The 20,734-nt window shown below is 36.8% G+C and overlaps 3 protein-coding genes across 5 annotated transcripts; 1 reads left to right on the forward strand and 2 right to left on the reverse strand.

Moving 5' to 3' along the window:
- The first annotated feature begins 1,925 nt into the window (after positions 1–1,925).
- LOC111777442 (phototropin-2-like) lies at positions 1,926–13,852 on the forward strand. 3 transcript variants are annotated; one of them, XM_023657050.1, is made up of 23 exons: positions 1,935–2,444; positions 2,691–3,217; positions 3,787–3,969; positions 4,356–4,447; positions 4,520–4,778; positions 4,976–5,189; positions 5,447–5,517; positions 5,954–6,060; positions 6,318–6,367; positions 6,480–6,584; positions 6,777–6,836; positions 6,965–7,054; positions 7,392–7,468; positions 8,660–8,744; positions 9,059–9,139; positions 9,340–9,443; positions 9,691–9,740; positions 10,398–10,504; positions 10,941–11,063; positions 11,386–11,437; positions 11,719–11,831; positions 13,122–13,262; positions 13,446–13,852. In XM_023657050.1, exons 2-23 carry the CDS (start codon positions 2,727–2,729, stop codon positions 13,557–13,559), a joined length of 2,769 nt encoding a protein of 922 aa, XP_023512818.1. In that variant the 5' UTR covers positions 1,935–2,444; positions 2,691–2,726; the 3' UTR covers positions 13,560–13,852. The 3 variants fall into 3 exon arrangements, with proteins under 3 accessions (XP_023512821.1, XP_023512820.1, XP_023512818.1); XM_023657052.1 differs by lacking the exons at positions 13,122–13,262; positions 13,446–13,852 and having other exon boundaries at positions 1,929–2,444; positions 10,941–11,068; XM_023657053.1 differs by lacking the exons at positions 10,941–11,063; positions 11,386–11,437; positions 11,719–11,831; positions 13,122–13,262; positions 13,446–13,852 and adding an exon at positions 10,588–10,863 and having other exon boundaries at positions 1,926–2,444; positions 10,398–10,529.
- Positions 13,853–15,653: 1,801 nt separating this feature from the next.
- On the reverse strand, positions 15,654–16,103 carry LOC111777036 (RING-H2 finger protein ATL18-like). The gene has a single exon (XM_023656480.1). It carries the CDS (start codon positions 16,101–16,103, stop codon positions 15,654–15,656), a length of 450 nt encoding a protein of 149 aa, XP_023512248.1.
- Positions 16,104–17,525: 1,422 nt separating this feature from the next.
- On the reverse strand, positions 17,526–20,334 carry LOC111776724 (U-box domain-containing protein 45). The gene is made up of 2 exons (XM_023656052.1): positions 19,972–20,334; positions 17,526–18,458 (listed from the first exon to the last, which is right to left on the reverse strand). Exons 1-2 carry the CDS (start codon positions 20,280–20,282, stop codon positions 17,684–17,686), a joined length of 1,086 nt encoding a protein of 361 aa, XP_023511820.1. The 5' UTR covers positions 20,283–20,334; the 3' UTR covers positions 17,526–17,683.
- Positions 20,335–20,734: the final 400 nt, after the last annotated feature.

Below are 20,734 nucleotides of genomic sequence, written 5' to 3' on the forward strand. Positions count from 1 at the left end.
TGATTACATCACCTTTATCATCTTTATTATTGAGGTATACTTATGACATCAATTATGAACATAATTAATGATCGATTGATTTATATTTTTGTCAAGATGCTTTACCCTTGGCCCAGTTAATTTTTTGTTTTATCCATACCTACCATTGTTATTTTTGGCTCGACCATATATGTTCCCGCTGCCCCCACCTTATCTTATGACTATTTTTTCTAGTACAATGTGTGCCCACACCAACATGTGCGGGTAATATGTATTGATTAATCCCTTTTAAGGTTTGATGCACTTTCCAAACATGATGACCAAGTGCACGAAGAGTGCGAGTATAAGAGTCCAAGCTCACTGGTAGCAGATATTGTCATTTTTTAGCTTTCCCTTTCTCGCTTCTCCTCACAGTTTTTAAAACGGTCTACTAGGAAGAGGTTTTCCCACCTTCTATAAAGAATGCATCGTTCTCCTCCCTAGCTGACGTGGGATCTCACAGCAAGCAACTGAGACACGGCTTGCGACAAGCCATGCAAAGACTAGGTCAGTTCAATGTTTATGCCACTAAAACATGTTCAAATTCAACTCACCTAATACTCTTGAAAAGACATGCTCGACATGCTCGACGTGTCAGCTAAGTATTAAACAACGACAAAAGATCAATAGATCAATCAACCAAAAAAAAATTGAAAATAATTGAAACTTAAGAAAAGAATGGTGTTAAGAGGAAGGAGGGTTCAAGAAATATGAAGATGAAAGGTGCTTGGCCTGAGATTCCTTATTGAAATGGCACATTGATGGTGAATGGGCAGGTAGTCACAGCCCCCACAGCCCCATACAGCCACCACAGAAACAACATGTGGACGCCTTCCACCGCAATCGCCCAGTGGCTACACTAATCACCACACCTTTCCTTTTCCTTTACAAAAATGAATATTATCCGAAATTAATTTGCCCGCACCTAATAATATATTGTCCTTCTCTAATAGTCTAAGCCCACTGTTAGTAAATATTGTATTTTTTTTTATTTTTTCATTTTGAGCTTCCACTCAGGATTTTTAAAACCCAACCGAGGATCTCACAGCCTTGCTAAAAAATATATTGTCTTTTTTGGTTTTTTTTTTTTTTTTTTTTTTTTTTTTTAACCTGACGGATGTTGGATCTCAACCTGACAATTTTAAAACGTATGCACTCTTATAAAAAAATGTTTTGTTTTTATGATAATATTTTAGAGAACTTGGTAATGACACAATATTTGCCACTCAAGAGTCTGAATAGATCCGAAAATATTATTGCAGTAAACAAGTTAAGAATGAGAAAATGGAATTGAGATTGAAGGTTCAATCTTCATTGATATTCACAACGTTTAAATAGATACAAGCTATCAACTAATACCTACTAGCTAAATCTTGAGAATAAAATAAAATATACTACTACTCAAATCATTAAAAAAAAAATAATTAATTGATTATAAATATTTAAGATATATTCTATAATTAATATATTCTCAAAATATTAACTAATTACGAATATCTTGACTCATTCAAATTATCAATAAGTTGCACTAAATTTTGACAGATGAGACTATAAGAGTAAAAAAAAAAAAAAAAAAAAAATCAAATTATAGAAAATGACGTGAAACTTTATACTATATTTATTTTTTCATTAATATATTTAAATAATAAAAAATGGGAGTTTTGGAAGAAATAAATATAATTTTGTTAAAAAAACGAAGAGGTGCCAATAGTTTTTTATCTACATACCATTTTATTGTTACTAATATTATATTTATCTTGTTTCTAAAGTATTAAATTATATTAAATATTTTATTCTATTAAGATATTTTAAAAGTACTTTTTTTTTTTTTGTTTTATTTTGTGTAAAAAAAGGAAATTAAACAGTTCTAAAACGTCATCAAAGCAACCAAAAGGCAAGCAAAGCAGGTAGTTTTTGCAGGAATCAAGGAGCTGGGGGTTCAATTTTCAGTGATTAGTACGTGGAGAAACTTGTTTCATGCGGTCCCTGGAGGCTCTGTGGCCTCATGTACTATCCATCCAAATCTTTCCCTGTATTTCCCTTTATTTCTTTTGTTTTTCTCTCGTGGGGAAATCTGATAAAGAGACAAGACTATGGATAAACTGAGCTTGAATCAGCGGTCATCATGGGATTTCCTCCAATTTACATGGGGTATGCAATTCGTTTGGGTGGGGGCATATTTATTGGCGAATGGGGACTTTATCTTCGACTGTCATCCCTTCTGCACACCACCTGTTCGATCAAAGTCCTCAAACAGCTTTTGGGTCTGATATTTCACTTTGAACCCCAGAAATGGTTTCTGGGTTTTCAGAATTCAGTTGAGAGTTTCTGACTTGTATAAAAATTCCCATTTGTGGGAGCTTCTGCTTACTTCACTTGCTTTGAAGTGGGTTCACTCTGTTTTTCCATATAATTGAATCATGCAGGTAAAGCCGTTTGTTTCCTGTTTGTCTGCATTTTCTGTACTTGTGTTGGGTTTTTGGGTTGTTGGTTTGTTGGGGAAGATGATTCTTCTCTTTGTTTTCATTTGCTAATCTCTTTGGCAGCTGGTTTTTCGAATTCTTTCCTTTGTCAAGCTCTGTTTTGGCCTCGAAGATTGTTCTTATTTTGTTAGTATATTAAAACTTTGAAACCTTGGTGAATCCCTTTATTAATTTGACATTACATGGTAGGCGGTTCTGTTCACAAACTGAAAAGAGACATTAACAATGGAGGACAAGCGAGGTATCAGCAGCAACAAGCCAACCGAAAAATGGATGGCATTTGACAGAGAATCAAACACAACAAACACTCCTGGAAATGAAGCAAAAGTAGACAGAAAAAGCTGGCAAGCTTCTGCCACAGGGGCAATATCAACAGAAGCAATCATAGCAGAGAGGGCGGCGGAGTGGGGACTGGTGGTGGAGACGGACGTGGAAGAGGGCAGTTTCAAGGCCGTTGGGAGAGCATCAGGGGAAGGAGGGGGCAGCAAAAGATTATCAGGGAAAATCAGTGGCACAGAAAGAACACCAAGCTTTAGCAATGAAACTTCTGGAGTTTTTCCAAGGGCATCACAAGAGTTGAAGGATGCTTTGTCTTCTTTGGAACAGACATTTGTAGTCTCTGATGCCACCAAACCAGAGTGTCCCATCGTGTATGCGAGCAGTGGATTCTTTGGCATGACTGGTTATGCTTCAGAGGAGGTCATTGGAAAGAACTGGTAAGATCAATTCACTATGCGTTCTAAAAAGGAAAAGAAGAGAAAAGAAAAGAACTTTTTGGTGTAAAAGTTGTATGAAAAAGGCACTCCAAGAGAAGTACAATTTTGGGTCAAATAGTAAGTGGCAAAAGAGATGTCCAATAAAGATGTTCATTTATAATCATTTACTCTTTTCAGAAAGTAAGTTAACCCATATTCCTTCTCTCTCTAATTTGCAAAAAGTTCCGTCCTTTCTGAATATTGCAAGAGGGAAAATTTTAGTTTATGTATATATATATACACGCACAAGCTAGCCATGGAATGCCCAGATGCATCTTGCTTGGATCTACAACATTGATGTTTCTAAATTTTTGTTAGAGCCCCAGCTGGGCAGTGTAGATGCTGGTCGAATAATCAGTTTTCGAAGTCTTGGGTGTTAGGCTAAATGTATTGCTTATCCAAGATGGTTGGATTTCAAATGGAGCACAGTAAAATGAAAGTTGACTTGCAGTGGAGCTGCACTGAGCTTAAATTTTCTTACTTGGGTACTGACGGAGGTTTTGTTGGTGTTTTCTTTTTCTGGGTGGCAGTCGTTTTCTTCAGGGACCAGAAACGGACCAGAAAGAAGTTGACAAAATTCGATATGCAGTGAAAAATGGCAAAAGCTACTGCGGAAGGCTCTTGAACTACAAGAAGAATGGCACTCCTTTCTGGAATCTGCTGACAGTCACGCCTATCAAGGATGACAATGGCAATACTATCAAATTTATTGGGTTTGATTTCTTCTTCGTCTTTTGACTCATCTTTTGCTAATGCAGATACTTTTGCACGCACATTTGACTGTCACGAGTCCTGCCTGTGCTTTTCCTGTGCATGAATTTTTGATAGAATAATCATAATGATAAGACTTGGAGTTACTGAAATACAAAGAGAATAAAGAAAGTTATGCACGACCACAGAAGTCTTAGAGTAAAAACTGTAATGAACTAAGAAATTGAAGAAGCAATGTTGACTTGAGAATCTTTCAACTATAAATTACATGCAAAAAAATTAAAGTTTCTCCAATTACTTCTGTACAGTTTATTGGAGCTTTGGTTTTATTATTTTGATGTTTTTTTTTTGTAATATAAACTCAAAAGAATGGTATTTTCTATGGCAGAATGCAGGTAGAAGTAAGCAAGTACACAGAAGGCATAAATGAGAAAGCATTACGACCAAACGGATTGCCAAAGTCATTAATCCGATATGATGGTAACTGTTCTTCCAAATTTCTATGGCATATGATGCTACCTTCACCTCTAATTTTCACTTTTGATGTTTTAGCTCGCCAGAAGGAAAAGGCAATGGGTTCGATCACAGAGGTTGTTCAGACTGTGAAGAATCCCCGTTCTCATTATCGAGCAATGAGTCATGACACCACCAGAAAAAAAGAAGATTTGGAGAAGTTCAATCTTGACTATGTTCTTCCGAAGTCCATTCTAGCTGCAAATGCTACACCAGTAAGACAGACTCCTCAACAGGACCTGAGAGATGATGGTTTAGGCAAGAAACCTAGGTTATCAAGTCGGGTTTCTTTCACGGGGTGAGTTATTTTACTTAATTGTTGATCGTTTCACTATGTTGACGCCAATGTTGGTCGTGGAAGGTTTAATTCCTTTGGAACTCATGCAATTAATTCTAATTTCATAACTGCACGGACTAAATGGTTGGTTAATATGATTTCTAATTATCACTTTGTAGTACTTGATTCACGATTCTCTTTGTTCTGCCATCTTGCAGGCTCAAAGGGAAATCTCTAAGCAGTTCAAGGAAGCTTGAAGTAATAGCCTTTGAACCAGAAATTTTGATGACCGATGAAATCGAACGGACTGATAGTTGGGACCGTTCTGAAAGAGAAAGGGATATTCGCCAAGGAATTGATTTAGCTACCACATTGGAGCGCATTGAGAAAAATTTTGTCATTACGGATCCAAGGCTTCCGGATAATCCAATTGTACGACCACTTTCTCTTATTGTGGAGAGGTTATAGTTAAAATGGCTCTGAAACATGAATTTATTAATCATAGATGTGGAATAATATTCAGGTGTTCATAGAAAAGAAAATTTTAGTTCATAATGTATCTCTAGCAATATATTAGCAAGTTTAAACTGCACAACATTCTTAGTTAATATATTAGCAAGCTTTGCAAAAACTTTGGTCATGTTTAAATTGCATACTGTAATAAAAATTAACTTTACTCTTGTATGCAGATATTTGCATCCGACAGCTTTCTTGAATTGACAGAATATACACGTGAAGAAATTTTGGGACGAAACTGTCGGTAAGGACACCGTCACATATTATTTATTAATTTGATAAAAAGTATTGTTCTGTTCTGTGTTTTTTTTTTCTACTTCCAGTCAAAACCTTTCTAAGTTTCACTTAATCTTTCCATACTTTTTCATGCCATCCATCATTTCTCTTTCTCCCTCATACCTTGGTCGACGTGAATATGAATAAACTTCATTATTTTGAAGATGAGTAATATGCTTAAATATAGAACCAGCTGGGAACAATTTAACTACATTATATTTAGTTAATTTGTTCCTACGGTAATATTCTGGTCGGTTAACACTAATCCATGTTCTACATGGCCAAGGAAGCATTGACTCGAGCAAAGACCGGGCCCATTTGAACTTATGTCGAACTTTCAAATGAATTTTTGCAGAAAGTTTTCTTTCATAATAAATGTAGTACATTTCCTGTTCATCCCACAGGTTTCTTCAAGGACCTGAAACAGATCAAGACACTGTCACAAGGATAAGGGATGCAATTAGGGAACAAAGAGAAGTGACTGTTCAGTTGATCAACTATACCAAGACTGGTAAGAAGATGCGGTGATGTTATGATAATGAACACATTGGATGGACACCGATAACACGATCAACTGTAATGAGTTTTACTTGTCAATATTACCTCCGTTAGATTTAGTTTGAATGATAATATTAAATATACAGTTTTCTTTTCTTACGTTCTTTTAAGTTTATATTGTGCAATTCCATGTAGATTTGAGCTTTGAAACCCGTTGGATTTAATCCTTTAGCAGCAGCTTTTAAAATTACCTGATTTTATGAATTATAGGTAAGAAGTTCTGGAATTTATTCCACTTGCAACCGATGCGAGATGAAACGGTAACTATTAGAACTTTCTTCTAAAGCATCGTTGATACTTGAATTTACAATGTCGTATTGCAAATTCTATCCCATTTAACATTTTCTTCTAAGCCCCATTTTATTTTTATAGGGAGAGCTTCAATATTTTATTGGTGTACAACTAGATGGAAGTGGTCATGTGGAACCTTTGCAAAACCGTCTTTCTGAGACAGCAGAGCTGCAAAGTGCCAAGCTGGTATAATTTTATTTTTCTTATTATTTTCACTCCCTTGGTGAGTTTGATTGAAGCACGTGCAAAAAAAAAAAAAAAAAAAAAAAAAAAAAAAAAAAAAAAAAAAAAAAANTCATATTGTAGTTATTCAGTGTTTTTCGTAATAATTTTTCTCTAAATATCAAGGATGGTCCACTTTTTATGTCCTATTATTAGGTTAAAGCCACTGCAGAAAATGTTGATGAGGCTGTCCGTGAACTTCCTGATGCCAACTTGGTAAGGTATTTCTTTTGCTCTATGTTTGAATTGGAAAGAAGTAACCTTTCACATTGATATGTATATCGTTGTGTTTTGAACTTCGATAGCTATGTCGTAGTTTAATTATACAACTGCTCCTGTTTCAGAGACCAGAAGATTTGTGGTCAATGCATTCTCAACCAGTCTTCCCCAGGCCTCACAAGAAGCACAGTTCTTCTTGGACTGCTATACAAAAGGTTAACTTATGTACCATTCTATTCTTTTATCTTCTTTGTAAAAGTGTGACCGTTTGCCACTGCTCATTTCTTTGTAAGCTTCTAATTCCTGCAAAGTAAAACACCGAACCACCAGAAGGGTGCTCCCAGTTTCCTCGTTCTTCCTAATTCTTGCCTTGGACAAAAATTCGTCCATAGATTTTAAAAACTAGCTGAGTAGATTCCGTCTCTCATTAGGGAGGGAGTTTTAGTCCACGAGAGCAAATGAGGCCATTGATGATGTTAATTCTAGAAATATTTTTACTGGTTTTTGTATCTTGCTAAGATTCCTTCTTGAGAATTTACATTTTCTTTGTAGATTATTCGACGTGGTGAAAAAATTGGACTCCAACATTTTAAGCCAATTAAACCACTGGGTTGTGGAGACACCGGCAGGTAATGTAGTGATAGGGCATTGTACATGATTACTTCTTTTTTATTTTGTTATGCTCCACATTTATTGTAAGTTCTTTTTTAAATAATTATTTTTTAAACCAATTTGTGTGAGAAATGAAATTGATCAGCAATAAAGTGGACTAAATAGGAAGTGAATGCTGTTAAGTTTGATTCTAAACACTACGAAGCAGCTCGACTCAAAAAGGGACGATTTCATTCATTTACTCTCATGTAAAGTTTTGGAGTTGTACTCAATTTCGCTTGAATTTCTCTTTTCACAACTTTTTTTTAGACAACTTCTTTAATTAAAAAGAAATATATATTATTGAGAATTATTGGAGTGCGTCCCACATTGGTTAATTTAGTGGAAGATCATGGGTTTATAACTGGGGAATACTATCTCCATTGGTATGAGGCCTTTTTGGGAAACCCAAAGCAAAGCCATGAGAGCTTATGCTCAAAGTGGACAATATCATACCATTGTGGAGAGTCGTGATTCCTAACATGGTATCAGAGCCATGCCCTAAACTTAGCCATGTCGATAAAATCCTCAAATGTCGAACAAAGAATTGTGGGCCTCGAAGGTGTAGTCAAAAGTGACTAAAATGTCGAACAAAGGGTGTACTTTGTTCGAGGGCTCCAGAGAAAGGAGTCGAGCCTCGACTAAGGGGAGGCTATTCGAGAGCTCTATAAGCCTCAGGGGAGGCTTATAGTGTACTTTGTTTGAGGGGAGGATTGTTGAAAATTATTGGGAGTGAGTCCCACCTTGGTTAATTTAGTGGAAGATCATGGGTTTATAAGTGGGGAATACTATCTCCATTGGTATGAGGCCTTTTGGGGAAACCCAAAGCAAAGCCATGAGAGCTTATGCTCAAAGTGGACAATATCATACCATTGTGGAGAGTCGTGATTTCTAACATATATATACCTGAAGAACCACACAGCCGCTTCCTTTGAGAAGTAAGGCCATCTAACCGTACCAAATTTCTGATATATTCTGTTGATCTGGCCCTTGGAGGCTACTATATGGACTTTTACTTTTAGCTTGATGCAAAGGGTACCCTACTATCTTTTTCAACCATGTTATGTAATTTCGCCATCTTGTCCCTGGAAGTTTTGTAATTTTTGGTGTCATCAAGCCTTGTTAATTTTGCACCTGCTCTGTTAACTTATGCAGCATATTTGCTGCAGTGTTCATCTGGTGGAACTTCTAGGTACAAGTGAACTTTATGCCTTGAAAGCAATGGAGAAATCAGCACTTTTGAATCGAAACAAGGTATTATAAGAAAACCATTGTTTGATTTACTAGAAGCTTATGCCTTCTTCTACACAGTTCAAGTACTCTGTAGAGTTCATGATTGAATCAATAACACTTCATGCATCTCAAATAAACGAGACTTATAAGATTAAAAGAGACTCTGCTCGCAAACATATCTACAGGTAAATGAATATCAAATTTCTGAAAATTGGAACATATAGTTGCAGATGCTTCAGTATAGTATCACTGGGTTTTGAACGAATGCACCAGCTAGCTATGTAGTTACTTCATCTAATCCCCTTGTTTGAAGAGTAATTTGTGTTTTTGTGAAGGTCCACAGAGCATGTATTGAAAGGCAAATCATTGCGCTCCTGGATCATCCTTTTCTTCCAACACTATACACTTCATTTGAGGTGCAATCATGTCTTACTCCATTTCTTATTTCCAAACTAATTCTAGATGCACTTTTTAGAACTATTCCTGCTCATTTTATACAAATATGGAATGTTTATGAATTTTAACTATATCTCTAACTGACTATTCCCATTTAACCATGCACACGTTACAAAAGATAGCTGCATAGTGATATCTTTATCCGCATTTTTTTTTCCAGACCGCTACACACGTTTGTTTGATAACCGACTTTTGTGCTGGTGGGGAGTTGTTTGCATTACTTGACAAGCAGCCAATGAAAATGTTTAAAGAGGATTCTGCAAGGTACTCTTTTTTTATTAACACCAAAAATTTCGAACTTTTTCATTAAGTTAGGAATTGAGATTATTATGTACAATATGTGGAAGTCGAATGTTGTATTGATCTCTTGGTATGTGGGGAAAGGAACTGTGACCATCCATGATAATTTTAACTTAATATTTTATGTTAGCTCGAGGTATCAATATGTTTACTTCGTTCATCCAAGCCATGTTCACGCTCTTGACTTATTATGCCCCATTCTCGTCTTCAGGTTCTATGCTGCTGAGGTCGTCATTGGCTTGGAGTATCTTCACTGTCTAGGTGACTTTGATCTTTTAGGTTCTTCGATTTCATCTGACATATATGCAATATTTCTTCCTATTCTTCTGATGCTTTGAGTGCAGTCGTCTGAGGATAACATCGACTTACAGTAGGATTTTCTGAATGATGAAATATTGTTCCCTTCAAGAACATTTTGACTTCATTTGTGAAGTTGATACAGATTTGAAAATTCATTAATTGATATGAATAATTACACAAATCACTAGGTGTAGCACTGATTTTTAGGCCAAGAATAAAATATTCTCTTTGACTTCTTATGATCTCTAAAGACATACTAAAAAATCATATTCCTTTTTTGATTCTAAGTCTGCAGCTAGGAGAGAAATTGGTCTACGAAGCTTTTTTCGAGTTCTATCTCTTGTGTTTACCATTTTGTGTAATTTTGAACTCCAAATAATTTTGGTAAAAGGCTTCGAAATAATCCCCATGTTACACACAAGGGATTTAAAACATAGATTTACTGTAAACGAATATTAACGGCCTGGTGGTCGGCGTAACAATAATGACATTAGTTAATCTCAATACTCATAGTATGTAAGGTGTACCGTATGACAAGATAAACTGCATTGTTAACTAGAGAAAAGCGTTTAAGTTCCTTATGTTGGATTTTTTTTTCCTTTTCATGATCTTATGCAGGAATCATTTATCGAGATCTGAAGCCTGAAAATATTCTTCTCCAGAAGGATGGGCACGTTACACTTGCTGACTTCGATTTATCACTTGTGACATCCTGCAAACCGCAGGTGCCTTCCAATTTCATTTTCAATCGTTAAAAAGCACTTCTTATAGAGACCCATATTCAAGCTTTTCATATTATTAAAGTTCTGAAATGGTGTTAATTATATGAAACAAGCCCCAAGTCATGCATCATGGAAGATATCTTATTAAATAAAAATGTAACACAAGAGGAGTGCATAGGCCCCTGACATGGAGGTTAAAAAAAACTAATTCTGAGCTCGTGGATTCCGGTCCATGAGCTGCTATATCATCCTAGAATGCTTCTCCTCCTGATCAAGTACTTGTTCGTTCGTTTACTATCTCATGCATTTTGCATGTTGATATACTATTTTCTAGTTATATGATCTACACTCCAGTAAACTTCCATTCTAATGAAATTTATAAGATCCCGTCTACTTTGTGTGGATGATACTAATTCTAATTATACTCACCGAATCATAGATTGTGAAGTATCCATTGCATCACGGTAGAAGGAGATCACGAAGTCAACCACCGCCAGTATTTGTTGCAGAGCCGATCACGCAATCAAATTCTTTCGTTGGAACTGAAGAGTATATTGCTCCTGTATGGTGAATCCCCTATTATGCGTTCATCTACTTCATACTAAGATTATTTGATTAATTTGTAAAACAAGACGTTTTTATGGAGTCGTGTAATATAAGGTATATAGTTTACATGATGTGGAACACAAGAAGAATAAGTAATTCAGTATCTAAAGACTAGGTACGTAGGTCCAGATGAGCATGTCTTTCTTGGATATCTATTGCTTCAGAGCATGATAGTAGTTTTTAGATTACACTTTCAACTAAGAAAACATATAAGATGTTGATGATGATGATTTCATCGATTAGTTCTTCTCAAGTCCTTATTGGTGCATCAATTGCAGGAAATTATAACAGGGGAAGGTCACAGCAGCTCTATCGATTGGTGGGCTCTTGGTAAGACCATGGTGCACTTTTAGACTATTTTCCTTTTCCTCTTAGCACTTTCCGTTCCTAATTTTCTCCAAAATCATGGCACTATAATGCCTCGATCCTACGTATATTCCGAAACTATGTTCTTGTTAGTCGACTATCCGTTCCAATCTTTTTATCATCAAATTATTTATTCTACGTATCTGTTTTTGTTGGATAAGCATTCACCTCTGCTTCTTTTACTATCATTTTTTTGTGATGCTTTTCTAATTCAAGACTTGAGAATCGTTGTGTTTGGGATTCAGGTATATTGTTGTATGAGATGCTTTATGGTCGCACGCCTTTCAGGGGAAAGAACAGGCAGAAGACTTTTGGTAACATCTTGCACAAAGATCTCACCTTTCCAAGTAGCATACAGGTAAAATAATAAATCGCACTGAGATGTTGCTTGGTACCCTGCTTCTTTTTTTAATATCATAGTGCTTATGTTATGATCTAGTTTATAAACGCCACAAGAAGACTTTAAATGTTATCAACTTTAGTTAAAAAAAAACATCTTAAGGTAGATGTGATATCACTATACATAAGGTTGTACAGATCATTGTAAGGCTCATATTTGGCTTAAAAAAAGATTCAGTTTTTATTCACATTCAGTGTTCACGTAGTAAATTTTACAGTTGTGTAGACTAAATTGATAGGAAAACCATGATCGTTTTTAAACTTTATGTGAGATCTCACATCGGTTGGAGAGGAGAACGAAACATCTCTTATAAGGGTGTGTAAACCTCTCCCTAGTAGACGCGTTTTAAAACTTTGAGGAGAAGCCTAGAAGAAAAAGTCCAAATAGGATAATATTTGCTAGAGGGGTGTGCTTAGGCTTGGCTGTTATTCAGGTTTGTCAAAAGAGTTATTTTAAACTAGCAAGTGAAGTTACTTTGTATGGGGTTTTTAAACTTGCAACAGAAGAGACTTAGAACAACAAGAATATTGGTGTACACATGTGAGATCCCACATCGGTTGGAGAGGGGAACGAATCATTCCTTATAAGGGTGTGGAAACCTCTCTCTAACAGATGTGTTTTAAAATCGTGAGGCTAGCGGCGATACGTAACGGATCAAAGTGGACAATATGTGCTAGCAGTGGGCTTGGGCTGTTACTAATGATATCAGAGCCAGACACCAAGTGGTGTGCCAGCGAGGACATTGTCCCCCACGGGGGGTAGATTGTGAGATCCCACATCGGTTGGAGAGGGGAACGAAACATTCCTTATCAGAGTATGAAAACCTCTCCCTAATAGTCTCGTTTTAAAATCGTGAGGTTGACGGTGATACGTAACAAGCCAAAGCAGATAATGTCTGCTAGCAGTGAGCTTGGGCTGTTACAACCTAATAGTCTAACTGCCTTTGCTAATTGGTCAAAGAATGTCTGAGGCTCAGCCAACACATAACAAGTTATTGGTCTTGAAACCTGTCAAAGGTAGCCACTTAGCATCAATTTGCTAGCGCGCGATCATTTTCTAGGCCTCCTCGAGTATCATTTTTCTTTTATAAACAACTCAAGGGCATATTGATTGCCTTGTTGGTATCATGGAGGGGGAAGTTCATGGGTCCCTGTAGAATGCATTAAACTTGAGGTTTTTTACTATAACTGGTGCTTTCCAATTCCATGCTTATCCAAAAACCTACTTCTGATTTGCATACTCGTCCAGGTAAGTCTTGCAGCAAGGCAGTTGATCAATGCATTGCTTCAAAGAGACCCCACGAGACGTTTGGGATCGAGTACAGGTGCAAATGAAATCAAACAGCACCCCTTCTTCCAATCAATCAACTGGCCGCTGATCCGGTGTACGGTACGGATGCTCTCGACTTTTGAAACCTATATTGCTTGTCAGGAACATCTATGAACAATTAAAAAAACCCGAACCAAACTTGGCTGTCAAAGATCTTTCAAAGAACATAACCATGTTTAACTCTTTATCAGCCATTAACAGAGATGATGTTCTTAAAATCTGCTCGTTTCTTTTGGTATGAAGGTCCCGCCACCATTAGAATCGCCTCTTCATCTTACTGGGAAAGGTGAAAGAGACAAGAACGTAAACTGGGAAGATGATGGGGTGCTTAGCTCAGTGGATATGGATTTTTTCTGAAGGTCCTCACCAGAGTAAAAACTTGAACACGCAGTACAATGGTTATCTCTTACCTGTTACCTGTTAATAAGTCTCGGTTCGTTACCGGCATACATGGCCACCCCGATAATTGCTGTTTGTTAGTGTGAGGCTACCTTCACTGTGATTAAAGTTTCGACATCGCCGGGAATCCGACAGGTGATTTGTATTTCAGGTCATAATCCTTCTACATTCAAGTCTATGTATGTAATGACTGTCTATATAACAATGAACAGGTAATAAAGTTTTCAGGAATAAATTAGCTTACATCTCTATGTTCTTGTCAAAATATGATCTGATTTGAATGAGCAAAGTTCATCAAGACAAAACCACTGTCGTCATGTGACATGATGACATCGTTTGATTGTTGAACAAAATATGTTTGTAATGGTTAAAGCCCACCGCTAGCAGATATTGTCTTCTCTGGACTTTCCCTTTCGGGCTTCCCTTCAAGATTTTTTAAACGGATTATGAGATCTCATATCGATTGAAGAGGAGAACGAAACATTCTTTATAAGGATGTGGAAACCTCTCCCTATTTTGAGGGGAAGCTCGAGAGAGAAAGTTTAAAGAGGATAATATCTGTTAGCATCGAGCTTAAACCGTTTCAATATTCTTTTGAACTTCCGAACTTCTTCCTCTTGTCTTGTTTTAACAATCTGAATCAAATGTCATTTCTTTCAAGGTTGCTGTTCAAGAATGAACATTATGAACAGAAGATGTCTGAACATATTGGATTTGCTGTCAAATTCTTATAGGAATCACAATGAAAAGGAAGTCATTAGGTTGCTTTTTTCACAAGAAATTTAATATATTTGCTTCTTAAAATATTTGGAGAGGGAGAAAATAAATATAAGGCTTGAAAAATATAGTTTCAATTACTTTATTAAATTATAAATTAGACTCATAATTAATTTATAATCTCTGTGTTCATTGGTATATTTAATCATATTTTGCAACTAATCTAATCCAATGAACAAATAATTAATCATAAAATTACCAACATTTGTACATCCACTTGAATTGGTCAATTTAGAGGGCGATGGCTTTTATTAGGGTTTGAGAAATTGAGTTCATGCATTGACATTTGAAACAAATTATATAATTAAGTCTGAATAATTTTTTTTTAAAAAAAAGTCTTAATAATAATATAAGAGGTCTTATTAGATCATCTATGCATTAATCTAAAGAGAAAATGAGTTCGGTTCCCAAATTTGAGTTAAATTTCGAACCTGATTGAATTGTAAACAAGGTCTCGCTCCTTTCTTGTCGAAATTTTATGTCTATAGGCTTTAAAAAACTCGTTTACTCTTACCCGAGTAAGGTTTTTTAAATAGCTGATTCTTTCTTATTCACTGTACCGACAAGAACAATAGAAAGTAAAGGCTATGGCCTATCCTATTATTTACTCTCGAAGAGCCTAGATTGGTCGGTAATGCCGATGAATGAACAAAGACGTCTCTTATCCAATGTTGTGTTTCAATATGGAAAAAACTCTTTTATTTCCTATTCTTCCCGTTCGACCAATTGTTGGCGATTTTCAATCTTTTTCCATTTTTTTGGGGATCAGCCACTACGAGACTTTCCTACAAATACATTCATTTGACAATACTAAAGATGTATTTCCTTTTCGAGCTACACGAAAGAATTATCCGAAAGTCCACCGAAAAAAGTGTTATTTTGAAACTATACTAAAAACTCATAGATGACGTATCTTCCCCTTAATTGTTTTTATCCTCATTCATCATTCAATCCAAATCATTTTGAAATTTTCATATTTTATGATAATTTACATCATAAATCGTACTCCAAAAAATGAAAAATATTACAAAATTTAAAGCATAGATGATACTGATTATTAATGAACAAGAGTTCCAGAAGAATTTCCAAATAATTTCAATCCCAGGAAGAACCGTTCCTTGATTTTCTGGTTAACCTTCCCGGAAAGGAAATCGTTGCATTTACAGAGAAATCCGTTCCGAAGTTCAGAGAACAAAGATTTTTACACAAAAGAACTGGAAATCCGAAAGCAATATACAGTAGAACAATCGATATGAAACGAAAGAAAAGAAGAAATCACTGCAAGAAATAATATAGGGAGGAAGGATTATCTGGAACAACGAAGCGGAGCTTCCTCTCATGGTGTTTCTCGATGTTGAAGAAGCATCTACAGAGAGGACAAGTGAAGCGATTCCTCTCATGCCATTTCTCGATGCAATCGAAGTGAAAAACGTGCGCACAGTCCGGCAATTTGCACACGGAATCTTCTCTCGCGAATTCCGTCAAACAGATGGAGCACATCTCCTCCTCTTCCGTTCGATCATCGCTCCTCTGCAACTCTTCGTATCTTCTCACCAGCAGAGTTCCGCCGCGGGAGCTGTCCATTTCTGGCAAGGAAGCGAGGCGGAAAACACTAGCGACACCGAGAATCGCTTCCTTGACACGAAACAACGGGATCCATACGAAAGTGTTGAAGAAAATGATGGCGAGTCCAATACGCGAATTGAGAAAAATTAAACCTAACATGGCGGTGCTGTGATTGAAAGGAGATTGAAGGAGAGAGCAGAGTTTATAAGAGATTGAAGGAGTGAAGAGGAAGATTAAGTCGTCGATTCCGCCATTAAATTATTGGAGGTGAAGGTCTGTGGAGTCTGACTTTTGGGGGAAGGCGTGGGCCAAATCCTTTCACTTTCAAGTGGAGGTTCTTCGCGATTGAAGAAGAAGGATGTATTATATATTGTTCTTCTGTTCATCGACTTTCGAATTGTTCAACTTTTCTTCACGTCGAGCGATGATTCCGGCGGGGAGACGATGGGCGGCCGGCGGCGATTGCTTAAAGGTACCAGAAAAGCTTCCCATGCCTTCAATTTATTTACAGGCTCAAACGTTTTCTTCCGCCCCAATAAAAAAAAAAAAAAAAAAAAAAACACCTCTTACATTTTTTTCATTTTATTTAAAAAAATATTAAAAGAAAAATTCTTTTAAATTAGTAGCTGTCTAAATTTTTTATTTTTTATATTTATAATAGATCGGGTTATTCAGTTCAACCATATCTAGTTTTAGAAGATCAGTACGATTGGAATAACAGTGCAAAAAATTATGCATAGAACAGTACGATTGGAATAACAGTGCAAAAAATTATGCATAGAACAGTACGATTGGAATAACAGTGCAAAAAGTTATGCATAAAACAGTACGATTGGAATAACAGTGCAAAAAGTTATGCATAGAACAGTACGATTGGAATAATAGTACAAAAAGTTATGCATCTTTATCTATTGTTAATGAGAAATTTCATTATACTTCTATATTTTAATAATTATATTCAATGATAGCCGTAAGTGTCTTATCCACATTTATAAACTATTTTTTTATATCACATTTATGAAACATTATAATTGTCACCGTCATAACTGTCGTGATTGATTGATGTACCAAAAAATATATGGGTTATTTTTTACTAGGTGAGAATCTTATTTCATTTTTGAAGCTCGTGAACTTGTCGTACTATAAGTTGGACTAGTAAGGCCAATAAGATTTTTTTTTTTCTGTCTTTTATTGTTAAAAGTTGAGAGAAGGTATGAGTCGAGCTTTCTCTTACCGATTATGTGTGTTTTGTCTTGTAATTGGGTAATACTCTATTAGGCAATGGTATGATATTGTTGGCCTTTGAACAAAGGGTAACAAAGTATACTCTTTGTTTAACACTTAAGGATTCTATTGACATGTCTAAGTTAAAAGCATGACTCAACCACGACTCTCAACAATAATATGATCCTATTCACTTTGAACATAAACTCTCTTGACTTTGCCTTTGATTTCCTCAACCGACCTCGTACCAATAAAGATAGTATTCCTTACTTATAAACCCATGATCTTCCTCTTAATTAGCCAACGTGTGACTCCTCTCCCAACAATCCTCAATATAACCTACGATTCTTCCGAAACAATCCTCAACATAACCTACAATTCTTCTGAAATAAAGGGTTCGACCAAAAAAAGCATCCAAGAAATGTTCCCAAAGTGCAAATGGCTTGAAGGTAAGCATAAAGAAATCGCCTCAGAAGAATAAGAAGAAGATGTACAAAACGGAGCGAGCGAGCGGTTTATGCAGTGTTTAATCTCCTCTGAACCATTTCCTGCATTAATCTTTTGGCAGTTTCGAGTGCTTGTCCTACGCCGTCAACTTCAGCAGCGATTTTGTAAGCAATTCTCTCCAGATCTGTTGAGCTCATTCTCTTTTCCTGAGGAGAATCTCTAAGCAAATCCAGAAGCCTGCGAGCTCTATCTTGTGCTTCAGCTGTGCCCTCTACTGTGAGTCTCAAAAGGCCAGGGATTGCACCTTCTTTCAAGATGGGTTCGCGGTATGTCTCACGGCAACTCTGGCACATGGAAAGCAAAACTCCCACTGCATTCTCTGTGCTCACAAGAGATCCATCTTCAACTGTCTGTACTAAAGTTAGTATGCCACCATCTGAATTGGAGATTGCAGTTCGCCCTTCATCTGAGTTCGAAATGATCTGAAGGAGGGATGTAGTTTTTTCGGCAAACTTCGAATGCTTCTTGCATTCTTTGAGGAGATCAATTAGAGGGGCAACTGCTCCTGGATCAAGCATCATGGGGCAATTCTCGTGTTCAGTGCAAGCAGATAAATAGTATAGAGCTGTCACTGCATCAACTTTAGCCTGAACACTTCCAGAAATGAGAATCTGAACCAGAAGAGATGTTGCACCAGCTGACAAGATGACCGGTTTATTCGAAGCAGCAGCCGACAAGGTCAGGATTGCTGCAGTGGCTAGTTCCCTCAAACTAAGGTTTTGGAATTTCAGCAGCTCTAGAAGCGGGGGAATAGCACCAGCTGCAACTATTTTTATCTTGTTCCTGATAGTAAAGAAATAATAGGAATGATGTGAAACAATGTGGTAGATTCAGCTGTATGAGTCATAAAACTGAAGCTAAGAAGAGAATCAGCTTATGACCTATAACTCATATAACTGCCTATTCAATTAGCATGTTCGGCAAGAGTTCTTATGATTAATTTAGAAGCCATAGCCCGAACAAGAGTTCTTATGATTAATTTAGAAGCCATAGCCCGAACAAGAGTTCTTATGATTAATTTAGAAGCCATAGCCCCCAAATGGTTCTTCCTTCTAATAACACAAGTTACATGAGAGAGAATAAAAGTCTTGACGAAATTTGTCCGACCAAATCTACAAAATGTAGCAATTGAAATCTAAGCAAACGAAACCTTAAGTCTAAACATGCACGTCCTAACGAAAATCCGGGTATAGCTCAGAGGATAAAATACTCCTTACCATTCTTAATGTTGATGGTTTGATCCCAACTACAAAATAACAACGTTCATAACTTTCATCGCCCTGGGAATAAGTTTAACAAGCGAGTGAACAATCTGTTAGGGATCACGAACCTCCACAATGGTATGACATTATCTACTTTGAGCATTAGCTCTCATGGCTTTGCTTTTGGTTTTCCCAAAAAGTCTCATACCAATGGAGATGTATTTCTTACTTATAAACTCATGATCAACCCCTTAATTAGTCGATGTGGGACAACTCTCCCAACAATCCTCAACACCCCTCCCCTCGAACAAAGTACACTACAGAGCCTCTCCTAAGGCCTATGGAGCCCTCAAACAGTCTCCCCTTAATCGAGGTTCGACTCCTTCTCTGAATCCTCGAACAAAGTACACCCTTTGTTTGACACATGAGTCCCTTTGTTCGACATTTGAGGACTCTATTGACATGGTTAAATTAAGGGCATGGTTCTGATACCATGTTAGGAATCACAGACCTCCACAATGGTATGATATTATCCACTTTGAGCATTAGCTCTCATGACTTTGCTTTTGGTTTCCCCAAAAGGCCCCATGTCAATGGAGATGTATTCCTTACTTACAAACTTATGATCAACTTCTTAATCAACCAACGTGGGACTCCTCTCCCAACAATCTTCAACAGAGTCTACTCATCCTTCTACTCATCCTTCCAACTGGACTAGTAAATCCTGAATACAAAACTAAGGTGTCAAGAACGGCATTCTAAAATCAAAATCAAGCTCGCTGCTGCTTACTGCATCTATATCAAAATTTCCTGGGCAAGAAATTAAAGGGGAAATAGAAAAGACGAGAAGTTCAGTATCAGAGTATAAATCAGGTTTGTGCTGTGAGGCCTTGATTTTATACAACTAAATGGATTTCTACAAAAGGTCATGAACGAACAGTCGAGTGAAAGGATTTTGAAATAGCAAAATAAAACCAAGGGAAAAAAAACAGAGATTAATAACCAGGCAGCTCGAAATCATGAGTAAATTAGAACAACTACGGGCATGTAAATCAAACACTAGCGCGAGAAGAAATGGAAGGAGATGGACAAACCGTTCGTTGCGGGAAGCGAGATTGAGGAGGGCAAGAAGAGAGGCTTCACGGGCATCAAGATTGGGAGAGAGAAGCATGCAAACAAGGGGTTGAATCAGACTGGAAGCGCCGAGGTTGGAGCGGGACTTGGGGGAAGACTTACGGGCGAGCTTCCTCAAATCTTTGGCAGCTTCGATTCGGGAGAGAAGGTCGCCATGGATTAGCCTTTGAGAAAGCTGAAAGATCAAAATCTGCTTCTTATGATTCGAAGTCTCTGAGTCTCTGTCGAACACGATCTCATCTTCCTGCTCTTCTCTCCCCTCTTGCTTCATCCTCTTCCGACGCCACACTCTCTCTGAAACTCTCGCCCGTTCACTCTCAGTCTCTCCCCTATTATATTTATTAACATTTTTTTTGGGATATGAAATACCAAATTCTTATAATAAGAATATTAACTTACGAATTTATTTTATTTTATTGATTAAGATATTAAGAATTCAGATGTTCGAATTGTTTCGATTATAATAATATTAATTAAGTAGATGAGGTGTTCTAAAATTCATGTTTTTAATCACGAGGTTGATGACGATACGTAAGAGACCAAAACACCGACAATATCTGTTAACAGTAGACTTGGACTATTCAAAGCTAGACACCAAACAGTGTACCAACGAGGATGCTAGGTCCTTGAGGGGGTGGATTGTGAGATCTCACATCAGTTGAAGAGAGCATCGGAGTATTATTATAAGTGTATAGAAACTCCTCCCTAACATACGTGTTTTAA

This window comes from Cucurbita pepo, chromosome LG16 (genome assembly GCF_002806865.2).
Source record: "Cucurbita pepo subsp. pepo cultivar mu-cu-16 chromosome LG16, ASM280686v2, whole genome shotgun sequence".
NCBI lineage: Eukaryota > Viridiplantae > Streptophyta > Magnoliopsida > Cucurbitales > Cucurbitaceae > Cucurbita > Cucurbita pepo.